This window comes from Periplaneta americana, chromosome 5 (assembly GCF_040183065.1).
Source record: "Periplaneta americana isolate PAMFEO1 chromosome 5, P.americana_PAMFEO1_priV1, whole genome shotgun sequence".
Lineage (NCBI taxonomy): Eukaryota > Metazoa > Arthropoda > Insecta > Blattodea > Blattidae > Periplaneta > Periplaneta americana.
This window is the reverse complement of record NC_091121.1, coordinates 186,258,760-186,276,141: the sequence shown is the minus strand read 5'-3', so window position 1 is coordinate 186,276,141 and position 17,382 is coordinate 186,258,760. Positions and strand designations below refer to the sequence as shown.

Sequence of the window (17,382 nt, the reverse complement as noted above, 5' to 3'; positions counted from 1 at the left end):
AGTTAGCTTTTTCATTTCTTTCTGTATGTTATATATTATGTCTGATTTCTACTTACTTATTGTTTACATTTTATTATTATTATCTTATTCAATTTTCTGTGTAAAATTGTAGTGTACTTTGTAAATTTGTAGTGTTTTTTGTAACACAGTTTTACTCCTGGTTGAGTGTTAGAGAAGGCCGTATGGCCTTAACTCTGCCAGGTTAAATAAATCACTATTATTACTATTATTATTATTATTATTACTATTATTATTATTATTATTATTATTATTATTATTATTATTATTATTATTATTAATTTACAGACAGGTGTAGTAATGTTGCAGGACATAGTATAAATAGCTGACTAAGCAAGACAGCTGTTAGGATGGGCTTGAAATGTGTTCTGTTAACTGAACTGTACTGTATTTGTTTTTAATTGTTTTTAATTTGTCGTGTATACAGTTGTTGAAAGTTTTAATTTTGTTTCATATTATTTTATTTTTGGCTTTCAAAAGTAGGGTGCGCGGTTTATTCGAGTGCGCATAGTATTCGAGAAAATACGGTATTTGTTATAGTAATTTTCAAAATACTTATCAAATCCTTAAATACAAAGTCCGTATTTTTGGAGTTTACAAAAAATGAATATGGATTTTAAAAGAATATTAAAAATATTAAATACCATCAATTACGTAATCTGATGCAGGCTATGTGACACTGCTCAAAAGCATAAGCTACTAGACTTCAATTTTCACATACTATATAAATTTTCACTGTTGTTACCAAGTTACTATTTAAGTCAGAAATAAACAAATAATGAACGCCAGTTGATGTTCTGTCCATACTAAATCTGTAATGCATATCTTCCTGCTTGTGTTTGTCCATAATCTTAGCCTGATATCAATTACCTCTCTATTTTTTCTATACTTGAAACACTAATAAACTACCTACTCTACAAATGTGTCACATCTAAACCACAATACTGGTGCATCTGGCTTGTCAATGTAAGCTTTAAATTTGCAAATTTATTTTCCTTCATGCACCTATATTTTGCAAATACTACAAGACATTAGTGTTATACATTAATATGAATCTACTATGCTACACTAGGCTAACCTTATCTCTATTCTCAATATACAATTATGAAGTGCAGAAGAACTGTAACTGTAACTACATTTTACATAGACGTAGTTCCTCTTACTATGAATAATCATTATATTACAGAGATCACTTTAAACAATCTTTATGGTAATGCTGTCAACTAGGTAATTGTCACTGTATTACATTAGCTTATATTTGACGAATATGTAAATCTGATAGGATTTATGGTGAAAATAAATTTAAAATAAGTATGCATTGCACAAATATTCTTGAAGAGAAAATACAAGTTTTCCAAAGTAAACCTTATTACACAAGACGATGGTTATGAAAAAACAGATACAGCTTTTTTTTTTTTTTTTGTAGAATAAATCTATAGAGTATAATAGACACTCTTCTATGTAGGACGCGCATTTGTTGAAATTCAATATTGTGACAGCGACGTGAGATTCGAACTCACGACCAGCGTCCCGCGAGAGAGCATATCGCGCGGGCTTCACGGGGAAAGGGGCCTACAAGCGAGGGGAGGCTGCGCGTGCAGCTGCTACTTAACGCAGTGAATGTGGAACGACCTTCCCGACTATTCCAGAAATCCGTCGAAGTGGAAGACTCGCGAATTTTCGAGGCTACGTCGCTGTGGTTATAAATTACGGTCGCGAAGGAACGACAGCAGTTTTAGAGTTTTCAGTTATTCAGTCAGTGAGTAAGCCAGAGCAAGCAAGCCAGTCAAGCCAACCGGAGTTCGACTCGAGTGTGCGTCCGCATCTGCGTCAGCATCCGAAGGCCTGAGTTCGAGTGCAGTGGATCGCAGTTGGAGGGACCTGAGTTCGAGTGCAGTGGACCACGGTTGGAGGGACCCGAGTTCGAGTACAGTGAACTGTCTCTGAAGGTCTGTGGTTCGAGATACTGTGGACTCGAGTGACTGAGATAGAAGAACTGTGAACTGAGAACTGATAGTTCTGATTTGTAAATAGTGCTTTGTAAATATTAGTTAAGATTAACAGTTCATGGTTGTTCGTACTAGTCCAAGTAAATTGTCATTGTCGTCGGTGGAGTGCTATAACGAATACTGTGTTGAGTGAAAATCCAATTGTTGACGAGGGCGTTTAAGGCGAATTGTAGAAAGGAATTATTGTTGTGACGAATAAATTACATTGTTGTAACTAATAAAATTCACAATATTTTATACATTGTTACAACAAATTATGAATTTCACAAGATACGTGGCAAATCCTACGAGAAATTGTGGTAGATAATGATGCAATGAAGTTCATTTGATTTTCTGTATCATTTTTGTCCGCCTGTCATAACTCTTTATCTCCATATCATCATCTCATCACCTGTGTGAAGTCCTTGTACTTAAATTAATAAACACAATTATAATTACATTTCTTTTCTCTGTAATTTCTGTATCCCTTATGACTAATAATTTTTCACTGATTAAATTGCAAACTTCTTTACCGTGTTAATATTTAGTATTTACTAGTTTCGAAGTCTTGTGCTTCATTGTCCAAAGCCTAGTCTAGACACCTAAAATATTAAATATTAACAGGTAAAGAAGTTTGCAATTTAATCAGTGATGTATAAGTGTTAAAAGTGTATATAGAAAAATGAAGAACCATAATAATTTTTAAGCAAAAGTTGGTAACAAATACATGTAAATAGTCTTGCCAAACATATATTGTCACTGTGCCTTCAAAATCTGCTATGTTTTTTTAGAAAGATTATGCAGGAGAAAAAAAAAGCATTGTCACTTTTAATTCCCTTGATTTTCAAAGCTACTTCGGTATAATTACATCATTTTTCTTATGATTGAAATTATACCGAAAGCAGCTTTGAAAATCAAGGGAATTAAAAGAAAAATGATGCAATTATACCAAAATTAGCATTGAAAATCAAGGGAATTGATGCAATTATACCAAAATTAGCATTGAAAATCAAGGGAATTAAAAGAAAAATGATGCAATTATACCAAAATTAGCATTGAAAATCAAGGGAAATGATGCAATTATACCAAAATTAGCATTGAAAATCAAGGGAATTAAAAGAAAAATGATGCAATTATACCAAAATTAGCACTGAAAATCAAGGGAATTGATGCAATTATACGAAAATTAGCATTGAAAATCAAGGGAATTAAAAGAAAAATGATGCAATTACACCGAAATTAGCATTGAAAATCAAGGGAATTAAAAGAAAAATGATGCAATTACACCGAAATTAGCATTGAAAATCAAGGGAATTAAAAGAAAAATGATGCAATTACACCGAAATTAGCATTGAAAATCAAGGGAATTAAAAGAAAAATGATGCAATTACACCGAAATTAGCATTGAAAATCAAGGGAATTAAAAGAAAAATGATGCAATTACACCGAAATTAGCATTGAAAATCAAGGGAATTAAAAGTGACAAACAAAATCTTTTTAAAAACACATAGCGGATTTTAGAGGTGCAGAGACGATATGCAAAGCTGAAAATCTTACTTCATGACTGGATAGCAACTGCCTACTAAACTGTGAAATTCTTACTAACACTCAGGCTCGTATTTACTCATGGGTCCATGAGCCCAGGCCCAGGGCAGCAAATTTGTAAGGGAGGCAAAAATTTTGAAAACAGAAAAAGAAATTGAACTGATAATAAATTTTCAATAATTTCCTACTGCGTAGATTGATTTAGACAGTAGCACATGTTCAATTGTCGTTCCATGTCACTTTTTTTTTTTTCTACAGTTTGATTGCTATGATTTGTATAAGTAAATTGGTGGAAGGATGGAGCAAAATTGTTCAGGCCCATGAGCATACCACTATCTAAATATGGATCTGCTTATATTATTAATACACTTCAACACTACTGCTATGTTGCAAGATGGCTTCAGTGTCATATAGCTGAAGATTAGAAACTAATCATATGTATGAATATATGTCATTGTCCAAACTGATGATTTCAAACATGAAAGATGGCAAGTATTTAGCACTTACTTACTTACAAATGGCTTTTAAGGAACCCAAAGGTTCATTGCCGCCCTCAAATAAGCCCACCATCGGTACCTATCCTGAGCAAGATTAATCCAGTCTCTATCATCACACCCCACCTCCCTCAAATCCATTTTAATATTATCTTCCCATCTACGTCTCGGCCTCCCTAAAGGTCTTTTCCCTCTGGTCTCCCAACTAACACTCTATATGCATTTCTGGATTCGCCCATACATGCTACATGCCCTGCCCATTTCAAACGTCTGGATTTTAAGTTCCTAATTATGTCAGGTGAAGAATACAATGCGTGTAGTTCTGTGTTGTGTAACTTTCTCCATTCTCCTGTAACTTCATCCCGCTTAGCCCCAAATATTTTCCTAAGCACCTTATTCTCAAACACCCTTAACCTATGTTCCTCTCTCAGAGTGAGAGTCCAAGTTTCACAACCATACAGAAGAACCGGTAATATAACTGTTTTATAAATTCTAACTTTCAGATTTTTGGACAGCAGGACAAGTATTTAGTTTTATAAAAAATTAAAGCAGTGTGTATTTTCAGTGGAGAATAAACAGTACTGGTAGATAATAAATTCTAATACTCGAATGTTAAAACAAGAGAAGAGACTGATTCCTAAAGTAATAATTTGATACTGGTAGTCTAAAAATTTGTATCTTTTACAGCTTACTACATTTAAAATTTTCGACCACAATGTAAACTTCATTTGCTGCATATCACTCAGATGAATGTGTCTAGTCTGAAGATTTTTTTGAGTACAATACAGATCTGTTTCCTTACTTTATTGTGCTGTGTATACCATTGAATGCAATCCATAACGAAACAGAATTCTACCACTTATGTTTGATAATGAACAGGTCACATCGAATATTAGTGATACTTTGCTCCATGATAAATCATAATGAAAGCGAGTCTGCTGAGAATAAATTCCTACTTTCTCCAGAGGAATTCCCAATACCCCCTTTGGGATCATATTATAGTGCGACTACTATAAAAATGACGTTTTAGGTGATGGAATCACTGCATATTTTCATCCTTATTACAGATGTCAGCAGTAAGTAAAAGACGAAAACTCTGAAACATAATACCAGTACATCCTTTCTTCATAGAGTTCTGATAAAGAGAAAACTAATATATTTTCAGTTAATTGCGGACATATGATATATCAATCAGTACCGATATTATCCTTTCTAAGTAAACAAAGTATAACGAATTAGCAGTAGAATAAAATTACTCTGAAGTCTCCATGCTTCATTTTAACAATGTCAATTACACAAGAGCAGAAACCTACAAAAATAATTTTCTTTATATTTGGTGTTATTTAATTACGTTGATTTAATGATCCTAATAACTCTAGATAAATAACTTCTAAACGCAATCAAACAAATTTTCAACACCCAGTCCTTAGATGTGTCTCTGAAAATGAAATGCTTAATGTGTCAAATTATATAGAATAATCATTGTCAATGTAAGTAGATCTTAATCTAAAATATATTCATTAGTAGCGAGTTCCTCGTCAAGACAGTCGATATAAAACAAATTCTAAACACAATAAAAGTGCAATGTAAAATATGTCAGGTTGCCAGTCCCAGGATTTGAACCTTGGGACCTCCAGAATGCAATCCAGTGTCTTAACACTGAGCAACCTCGCTTGGTAATTTGATTTTTATCCTTGGAAAATGCTAAAAAAAAAATAAAATAAATACAATGAATCGTCATACACAAGAGGAATCTAAATAAAAATTTAAGACTTGAGGTAAATAAGATTTAAGTCTGACTTTTAAAGTTTCGAGGAAAATGAGTGATAATATACGTTGAAACTATTGATACATACACGTCCTGCCATCTAACAACGTCTAATAAAATGATAAAGGAACTAATCTGGACTTCGATTCTTATTAATGTTAGAGTGCTCGGTACATAAATTGTTATTACAGTAAAAACACAATTTTCACGAAAATAGCACTTAAATTCTTATTTATTTTAAGTCTTCTAATATACAAAGAGAAATTTATGTCCTTTAGTGGAGAGAAACTGTTGCGTGCGGACGTCAATTTCTTGAGAAGATGTGAAATATGCATTCGAGAAAATTGGCGTCATTTCCAACAGCTACTGCGTGGAGGACACGTACCAAATATTGTTGTGTTACATATACTTAAGTCTTAATTCAGTGAAATTCCCAGATATCATGGCAGCGTGCAACAATGAGGACCTCAACAATGATCAGGAAAGTGGTCGAAGCTCAGCCCATCACAGACTGGCAAAATGCAGTTCTTTCAACAGTAATCTCACTAGAGATTTTGATTTATCTAGAGAAAATCAAAACTCGAGTGGGATTTAATTGACTATTACACGATTAGAAGAAAGGGTCAATGTAGAGTATGCACCGCCCACTGAACGAATATGTCACACTTTTATCACTGCCAATGCTGCCCTACAAACCAATTTTCGGCAATCTAATGTAAAAGACTGCCTACAAATATTTGGAAAGTTTCAGAGAAAATACACAAATTCAATCTTCTAACACAATTTTTTTTATTTTAAATAATCAAGTAATTTGCTGGGGGACATCGTTAGATATAAACCACTCTTACATTAAACCTGGAGTAATTTAAGCTTATTAATCAGATATGATTCTACTTGCTGTTTTTTATATGCTCACCTGTATGTAATTTATATTTTATACATATTTCATTGTTATTTTCCACCAAAATATCATTAAGAACGATGAATATTACTTAATATCTCCTACCTTTCTTCAAATAGTGTTTATATGCCATGTTAGTTTTAATAAGTTAACAATGATGCACATTGGGAGCAACATATAAGAAATTATTTTCCTACACAATCCACGCTATATTCACGTTGTTTTGAAATGATTAATCGAAGATGGTTTGCTTATTGTTTATTACATGCAGATTTGTATGTAATTTCTATTCCATATGTTTTTTTTTTCTATCCCAAGATCATTTAGAATGGCGAATATTATTCATGCTTGTTTCCTGTATTTCTTAAAATAATGTTATATGGCATGTTAGTTTTTATTTGTCGTTATTTACGTAAAAATGATGTGCTAAAAAATAAAAAATAATAATAATTTCGTACTCACTCCACATCCTATATATTCACATTTGTTTTTCAGTGATTTATTAAAGAATGTACCGGTACCTTCAACTCAAATGTGATGGACCGGTTAATTATTATAAATTAATTGCATGAAGGTTTGGGGGCCAAGTCCCCAAGAGGGGTTTTAGGGAGCAGAGCCCCCTAAAGCAAGACAGAACACATAATACAATGTAAGTCGTACCTTCAACCCAAAGGTGATGGACCGGTTTATTAGGCTACTATAAATTAATTGCATGAGGGTTTGGGGACTAAGTCCCCAACAGGGGTTTTTAGGGGGCTCCGCCCCCTAAAACAAGAACGAACACATTATAAAATATAACTCGTACCTTCAACCCAAAGGTGATGGACCGGTTTATTAGGCTACTATAAATTAATTGCATGAGGGTTTGGGGACTAAGTCCCCAACAGGGGTTTTTAGGGGGCTCCGCCCCCTAAAACAAGAACGAACACATTATAAAATATAACTCGTACCTTCAACCCAAATGTGATGGGCCGATTAATTAGGCTACTATAAATTAATTGCAAGAGGGTTTGGGGACCAAGTACCCAACAAGGGCTTTTAGGGGGCGGAGCCCCCTAAAGCAAGAAAGAACACCATAAAATATAACTCGTACCTTCAATCCAAAGGTGATAATATAATAATATAATATAATTATGTTGTACGTACCAAGATCGATTATTCAATTGAGAGGATATTTTATGAGGTTGTCACGAATGAGATATCTATTGTCAATTACTTTTATTTGTCAGAAGTTATACTAAATATGTTTAGGATTGGTGTAAAACTGGCCTATGTCCCCTATAGTGGGCGGGACATAAGTAACATTCACCGAAGAAAGTATATAAAGATTAGAAGAAATAAAGTACTCTAATACAATAAAATATTAATTGACTTACTGAAATTCTATTTCGTTAATGTTAGCTTCACCAAAACGTTTGAACAGAGCCGCCATTTTCAGTTGACTGTCTATGCTCTAAATAAATGACGATTGCAAAGCATGTTTTACAGTACCATAAAGAATTTGCAGTTTGAAATGTTGGCAAACAAAGAAACAAATGCTAGAACAGTTATAAAAACATACAAATGCTAGAGAAGTAATAAAATTAAACAAATGCTAGGGAAGCATAAAATTGTGTGATAAGCAGCCATGACTGGTTGAAAGACGTCTTTTCGTACCATTTTATTGGTCAAAAGTAGTATGACGTAGTAAAAGTGTAATAGTCAATATAAAATTTACTATGGTTTTATTATTCTTATTTGAATAAACATGATGGTATGTTTGGCACAGTCACGTGTTCTTTATACAACTACTTTGAAATTAAATTCATTCTTTGTCCCAGTTCCTTCATTCAGGTTACAGAAACCCTAAAGATGGCCTATACGCCTATAGTGTATTAGGCCTATTACTTACAGGGTGTACATAAAGCGAAAGAAAATAATTCAAGTAGATCACTAAATATGAACCAGCTGTCAACTGGCATCAGATGAAGAAATAAACTTTATCTACATATTTACTGAATATGAACACAATAAATCCCATAGCTTATGACGAGAAAAATGTCAATGTACAGTCGGACATAATACTTGCCAATAATAATTCCTTAAAATTCTATACTTAATTTTTGTAGAATCACAATATATCAGGTACATATTGTACAATGAGGAAGTAAAAATTCTCTCTGATCAAATACTTGATACTTGTCTCCATTACTCAATAGAATTCAAGTCTATTCAACACATGCACTTCACAGAAAAAATATGCAACATGCACACCTAAATGTTTTGCTGTATTTACACAAATATAAGACACACACAGAAAGAATTCGAAAGACATTTCTCCAGCAATTAAAACAGGTATTTGATACACTTTGTGTGGTTATAAATTATCTATTTAGTATACCGGTAATTAATAAAAAATAACCTTCAAAATTCATTATAGGAAAGAATTTTATATGCAAAATATTATATTTTGTTCATATTTTTCAATCATTACTTGTTATTTTGAAATATAAGACGCATTCAGAAAGTAAGTTTTGATTGGTTGTAAATGAATTAAGTAAAATGTTCAATACTAGTTTATCACAAAACCAAACATTGTTAGCCAAATGGCTAGAGCCAGTGCTTTTCTTCTGGCAGAACATGCTGGAATGGTGCTCTGGAACCTTTTTGTTCTATTTTCCATCATGGAACCGAGAAATGTGTTAATACAGACGTGGACAAATTATTAGCAAAATTGAAGATTTTTATTATATATTTTTACAAAATATGATTCTTCAATTTAGACTACAGTTGACATTTTTGTGTATTTCCAAATAATTAGCCAAATTGAAGATCTGTATTGTATATTTTTCAAAATTTAACTCTTCAATTTGGACTACATTTGATATTTTTGCATATTTACAAATTATTAGCAAAACTGAAGGTTTTTATTGTATATTTTTACAAAATTCGATTCTTCAATTTGGACTACAGTTGACATTTTGGATATTTCCAAATTATTAGCAAACTGAATATTTTTGTTTTATATTTTTACAAAATTTGGCTCTTCAATGCAGTTGACATTTTTGCTAATTTATAAATTATTAGCTAAATTGAAGATTTTTATTATATATTTTTGCAAAACTTGACTCTTCAATTTTAACTACAGTTGACATTTTTACATATTTCTGTCTACTGTAATGATGGAAATATGCAAAATTGTCAACTGTAGTTTAAATTGAAAAGTCAAATTTTGTAAACAGAATTATCATAAAAATCGTCAATTTTGTTAATAATTTGTCCACGTCTGTAATTATGTTCGTAACATAATTTTTCTTTGAACTCCGCTCGTACCTTGAATGTCTTAAAGTTGGGGGAAAAGAAGGTTAAAAATGAGGAAATTCTCGTGAGCTAGAAAGTAATCATCTCCCCTAGTGCTACATATATTCAACACAGAGTTTCACCACCTTTTTCTCAAGAGCAAAAGCACTGGCTAGAGCCATTGACATTGCACTCTAGAGACCGAGTACGTGTAGACCTATATAGCAAGAGGTTATACAAAGGGTAACTTGAGTTTACTTATGCAATTTAATTTAAAATATATCATGCATAAATGAATACAAATGCAGAATGAAATATTACTTGAGATTTATAACGAACACACAATATTAAATGATCTATTGTGGAAATATTAATGTACCAAATTAAAAATTCGTAATTTAGATTAAAAGTGACAGTTTTCAGCTTTCTTAAAATGTTGTTCTCATTACTTATATAAGTACAGTACGTGTGCCTTTTATTGATATAAACACAGTTCCTACGTGCAGACAGTGCCGTGCAAGACAAAGAAAAAGAAGAGTGAAGAGAGAAGAGAGATATATTTACTCCTGTGCCAACCTGGTCCATGAGTTGCATAGCCTTAAATAGAGGGACAGAAAGTAGAGAACAGTATAGCACCACACAACAACAAATCAGGAGTTCAAACATGTACATTCTGTGAATGAAACCCTTTAAGGGATTCAATCACAATACTGCATTCAAGGCCGGATTCCCCTTCTGTTTAAACCTAAATCATTTTATTTTTATATACAACAATATAACAAAAGGCTGCTTTAAATATTTTACGTCGTATTGCCTCCATTATTACGAACGGAATATAAAGTTTTTGAGTGAGAGAATAAGATAGTATAGTCTGCATCAAGCATCATATCACTAAGGTTGCCAATATTTTAATTCCCTGTACTGGTAGGTATTAGATTAATACCACAGATTTATGTACATAATTAATACTGCGTGTTCAGTTCAAAGTGTGTCATGGCTCGCTGTATGTCGTCATGTGGCTAGCCGGTGAGCCTAGAGAATTCAATCTTCCTACACTTCCGCAGAGGCGTATTACCTAAATGCGAGAGAAGTTGCCTAGCAAGTACGGCGTTCATTCTGAATACCCATGGACTCTGGATGTACCGATACGTGCGGTAACGCCGGTAGTGGCAGGAATGTGAACTATTTGGAAACATGTACTGAGGTGAGTTTTTTTCTTACTGTCGGGATATGGCGAGAGGGTTAAGACGATTACTTACGTATTTGTTGACATTAACTTGGACGGGCAACATGGACACGGAGCATTTGATTTGTGTTCTGGAATGTTGTGGTATGCAACGGATGATAACAAATACCCTGCGTACGACTTGCCTGCACAAAACACAGCTCGAAAGAGGTTATGGTAGCATACAGACCGTCATCTGTTGCTACGATGTTCAAGTTATACCGTACACGTTCTCAACTTCAGATTGAACGCCTTGATTAATAGGCAACTTCTCTGACATAAAAGCTGAACTCGCTTCAAATAGCTGACTCACAACAGTAACGTCATGACACACTTTGAAATGAACACCCAGTATAGTATCATGCAATCGGACGACATTTTCGGTCACTTCAAGAGAAGTAACTACTATATTATATAATTTCTTCAAAGAAATGGTTGACAGACATCGTACTTAAAAATAAACAGTACAGGGTAGTAAACTACTAAGCAAAGCAAACTTTATGCATAATCATGTACTTCGCAATGTTTTATAAATATGATCAACATGATAATGAAATAACATATAAAATATACTAAATATTATTAGAAATTCATACAGAAGCTTTTTTTGACCAAATTAATATTTAGAAGGATTGTTTATCTTGAACCTTCTATACAAGTGGAATCAGTTCAACTGAAAACGAAAAACAAATCACACTGTTACACATAACACAGGTCTGCAATGAAAAAAATTTTTTAAAAACTTTTAACTCTCCTTTATGTATTTTTGTGTGCTGAAGCCGGAAATGACATCAAATATGGCACATCACGCACCATTTTTACACAGAACTATATTTTATGCTTTATACATATTATTATATACTAGTGATTTTGTTGCATCCATAACCCAGTGCTCTAAAGTAAAATTTTGTACTAACCAGTTGATGAGGGTCAGAAACAAGAAGGCTGTGTGATGTTGAGAATGGAAGTCCTGAAGAGTTTACCAGTTTGAAGTCAATGATTTAATAAGAGATTTAGGATCACCTAAGGGAAAAAACTGAGCTCTTACGCTTCGGACTAAAATAAATAAATTTGCTGACACTAAGAACATTTCTTCATTGATACAGGAGTATAGAAGAGGAATTTATACCCTACTCTTCATAAGAGGGTGCCTTAGTATATTGCAGCGATATTCCTGATTTGATACAAAAGTTTAAAGTTCACTAAGAAGTGGATGAATGGCAGCTTTTACCGATTTCTCCAAAAAAAATCTGAAAGCAGTGATGAGTGCTTTTGCACAATGGCAATAAGTACAGTCTTCACTTCATGTTGGTCATTCGGTACACCTTAAAGAAACCTATGAGAATTTTGAACTGGTTCTTACAAAGATAAAATATAAAGATCATAACTGAATGATCTTTCCCCATTATCTCCTGGCCTAGTTGCCTCATAAGTGGTGCCTTTCTGGTGTCACTTGTGAGGTTCAGACCTGTTTTCGGACAGTTGACTAAACAACAACAACTGAATGAGTTGTGGAAATCTGAGAGAGTTGTGCTTGCTTCTTGATCAGCAGGCTGGATATATTAAGTTTCCATGTTTCGTCTGTGAATGGGACAGCAGAAACAGCCATTGGGAACAAAAACACTGGCTGCAAACAATATCTCTTGAACCTCACACAAGAGGAAAAGCAACTTCACCGTGAAGAGAAAAAGGCAATATAAAGCGTTCGACTAAATGTGAGTTGTTAATTATGACAATCTAATAGTTTTCGTAAAATACGTGGTACAGTCATTAAGTTCTAATACTGAGCGCATAGTGGCATTGTGGTGCACTATAGCGCATAGGTGGCACCATGGTATGATACCTTGTCAGTTAGTCTCTCGACCCAACAAGAGACAGTTGAGTGCATTCACTGTAAGCAGAACTACGGTCTTTGTTGTGACGGTGATTTGAATGCGCACGTCGGAACCCAAGATGTCACAGTTTGAGCAACGGGCAAACATCAAGTTCTGCCAGAAATTAGGCAAAACTGCTGCCGAAACATTTCAAATGATGCAGCAAGTTTACGGTGAGGACGCAGTGAGTCGCAGTGTTGTTTTTAGGTGGCACCGACGTTTTTTGCAAGGAAGAGACAGTTTGGAAGATGATGTGCGTACTGGTCGGCCACAAACAATTCGAACTGAACGCAAGATCCAAGAAGTTGCAACGTTGGTGAGTGCTAACCGCTCCCAATCGGTAGATGATATCGCAGCAAAAGTAGGGGTCAGCCATGGTACTTGCTACAAAATTCTGTCTGATGACCTGAACATGTCTCGTGTTACCCGCACAGTGTGCCACGAATCCTGTCGCAAGACCAACGTGATGATCACATGACGATTTGTGGTAACCTCATCAGTAGTGCTGACGATGATCCGACGTTTCTCAACCGGATAATAACTGGAGACGAAACTTGGTGTTTCCTTTACGATCCGCAACTGAAACGACAATCCGCCACCTGGAAAACGCCATTATCACCACGACAGAAAAAACCGCGACAAGACAGGTCAAAAGGCAAGGTGATGCTTGAACTGTTTTTTGATTCAAATGGAATTATTCACATGGAATTCATCCCAGAAGGTGCAACTGTGAACAAAACCCGCTACAAAGAGATCCTTGGCCATTTACGAGATTCAATTCGCCGCAAGCGACCTGAGCTATGGCGTACAAAGAATTGGCTGTTGCTACATGACAACGCCCCTGCACATCGCTCTGTCCTTGTCCAAGAGGAACTTGCAAGACAACAGGTGACAGTTCTTCCACACCCTCCGTACTCGCCTGATCTCGCACCATGCGATTTTTTTTCTCTTTCCTCGCATGACAGCAACCCTACGTGGGCGTAGATTTCATTCTTCCGAAGAGGCCATGACTGCCACAAGAGAAGCCATACGGGACCTTCCTGCCAACATCTTTCAACGGTGCTTCCAGCAGCTATACCAACGTTGGCAAACGTGCATAACGGCCAACGGAGACTATTTTGAGGGAGGATGTGGGTCTGTTTAAATGTACGCCGTGTTATGCGGCATCTTGTGATACATCCAGATTCTTGTGGGAGCCTACCCTCCAGGCGCCAAGTCTTAGAACTTAATGACTGTACCACGTATACTTTTAAAATTTGCCATAGGACATGTTTCACTTCATCATAAAGCTACATTCATATTCTTAAAAGTGCCAATGCATGTTGCGGAAATATGGTACGTGATAGACAAAATCTGATTTCAGATTTTGATTCAACATCCCAAGAAACCTTAAATGTAGCACAAAGTTTTAGAAAAATTTTTATGACCCTTAATTTTTCTGGCCTGTGATAATCAACGAAGTCAAGTTAATTTAGAAAATACAGATTTATTATCGAGTGAGTTTATTAATGAAAAAAAAATAGTTTCAATCAGCATTGCATACGCACACGGTATGGTATGTTTTGGTGGGCTTACAGATGGCAGGAGGAATTACATCCGGCCGTGATTACACCTGTCCCTGGCATCTCTGACATTCACACATTCGACTCACAGACACTATAGGTAATCACAAAGCCTCTTAATTCTACAACTTTTATAAAACTGAAAATCAAGCTAGTATATTTTTATCCATATTGCCAGCTACGCTGAGAAAAAGACATCTTCTTCTTGAACATTTTTAATATACCAGTACAATAAAAAGCATTCCTTATAATCTCAATAAGATAAAATATATATATATATTTTTTTTTTAATCCAATGCCACCAGGTTGTCTTTCGACATTTCTGGTCTTCTCTCCTGGCCGTGGCTTAGCTGTAACCCACTTCTGAGGTTGGGGCACCTGGAAGGCGGAGTTACATTACCCCGATGATGTGAAAGGATGATTATGATAATGTGGTGCCAGGAGAGAGATAAAATATATGAACATCACTATAAAATTAAACACTTCTGTATTACTATTATTGTTTTAATGAGTAAATAAATAAATTAAAGTATAAATAAAATAAGTTAACTTAATATAGGTATATTCCGCGAAATTATTTCCTTGTCATCCTAAGCCAAAGCCATTTTCGAAAATACTGACCAGGGAAATCAGGCTATTAGAGTTTAGTCTTTATTTGTAACTAATCTTCTTAAGTCAGTTTAATGCATTTTCATTGAAGTGTGCGTTTTTATAATCCTATTAAACGCACGTAAAGATTAATTTTTTTTGTCCCATAGAATTTATCTGTTATGGTAACAATTGTTATTAGAGGAGAAAAACTCGCTCCGGCGCCGGGGGGTCAAACCCAGGTCCTTGGTTCTACATACCAAGCGCTATAACCACTGAGCTACACCAACGTTCAATCCACAGCGCCAGATCGAATCCCTCTCTTCTAGTGTTTTCCCTTTGTGGCTTTACTCCATGTTCGACATATATGTTGACATATATTGGGTCAACTGTCATTATACAAGGAGCGCACTCAATTGAGTGACTTGGTGGCCGGGATTCCACAGTATATGCACTGTTGGGCAAAGAATCTACGTAAAGATTTAATTAATTAATTAACATCTCCTACTCGAATTTGGTTGAAACTTATGTGAATGTTGATATATTGCTTGAATATGAACTTCAATAGAGGAAATTATATTTAGTATACGATTTCAGACAAAAAAGACTTACTTTCGCTCATTTTAGCATAAATTTGTTCATTCATCGACTTGTCACTATTTTTTTTTTTCACTTTGAAAGCGAATTTCTTTAAAATTAATAGAATTATGTAGGTACTATGTTGAAATAAAGTTATACAGTTTTAAACAAAACAGTAGGATAATATGTATAGAAGTCCCTAATCAGTTTCAATAAATGCACCGGTAGGTATTTACAGTAGTGCCTCAGAAGCAATCTCATTCGTCACAGTTTAAAAAATAAGATTTCATTCTTAGAAGTTCATAAGAAAGCTACAGTATTTACAAAGTTTCAAAAACCAGAAAAAATTACCATTTCATTCAAATGAGTACACAGTCAGACTTGCAAAAATACTCGCAACATGCATATTGCATAACTGTGGACATACCTACTGTATTACGTGAAAATGTAAGATTTCAATAATAAGAAAAAACATTCGTATTAAGAATTATCTATTAGAAGTGAGTCTTTATTACTGGTGGCAAATGGTATAAGAAAAAATGAATTAAAAACGTTCATAAATTTCAATATATGGCAATAGATTAATTATACAAATATTTTAATAATTCCGTCACATTTGTACAAAAGAACAAAACAATGTACATTAGATTATACATTCAAATATTAACATAAATACAGAATCAACGTGAATTTGTTATCACTACAGATTTGAAGATTATTACCAAAAAAATATATCAGTAGAATACAAGTCAATTAAAATCATAATTTACTAATAAAAATTAAGGACTTACCTGTTTCAAGTGGTTTTTGAGAATTGTGCCCTCAGGCTCTGGAAGGTTAGGAAGGTCCTCTGCAGTACCAGATGGGGGTGTGATTTTGTTAGAGTCCAAATCCACAAGCCAAATATCATCTGGAAGCCTGAATATAACAGGATAGCAACCATTTACTATGAGGCAAAGAACTACATAAAGATCTTCAGGAGGACAAAAAAAAAAACATTGCTCTTTACTTAATCATTAAGCAGCAAATGGAATAAAATTACCAAAGATGCCATTAAGTAATCTATGGTGTGACAGCCCATGAAGGGCCAAGGCCACTAGCCGACTGCTTGCCTCACATTCACATGCCTTAGCAGAGGTGAACGATCATCAAACCAGTAGAAGGGTATGCCAGTACAATGATCCCCCCAGCCATTATAGATGGTATTTGAAACCGAATAATTCGGTTGCTACCTATCATAACTCTCTAAATTCATCACAATGATAAGATGATTTTAACAAGACCAAAATCAGAGTTTCAGACATGTTTTTCTTAGTTATTTTATTATTATATTCAATAATAGCACAACTTAAAATGATGTTAATACCTGAAGTTCTTCTTGTATAGCAGAAAACTTGCTGGAATTCCTATCACAAACGGGGTGGGTGCCAACAAAAGCTGCAACATAGAGAACAGTCGGGATTAAATACTTAATCCATTGCTACAGAAGATTTATATCTCAGGTATTCGTGTACTTACGTAAATTATTTATGGACAAAATTCAGACCTACCATACTGATTG

The 17,382-nt window shown here is 34.4% G+C and overlaps 1 protein-coding gene across 4 annotated transcripts in view; it reads right to left on the bottom strand.

Moving 5' to 3' along the window:
• The window catches only part of Rab3-GEF (Rab3 GDP-GTP exchange factor), a 265,816-nt gene that overhangs the window by 201,899 nt on the left and 46,535 nt on the right, over nt 1–17,382 (bottom strand). For all 4 annotated transcript variants that reach the window (XM_069826882.1, XM_069826883.1, XM_069826884.1 and 1 more), the window contains exons 9-11: nt 17,188–17,258; nt 16,613–16,739; nt 10,558–10,590 (exon numbers count right to left, since the gene is read on the bottom strand). In XM_069826882.1, coding sequence (XP_069682983.1) covers nt 10,558–10,590; nt 16,613–16,739; nt 17,188–17,258 — 231 coding nt within the window. The remainder of the gene's footprint in view (nt 1–10,557; nt 10,591–16,612; nt 16,740–17,187; nt 17,259–17,382) is intronic.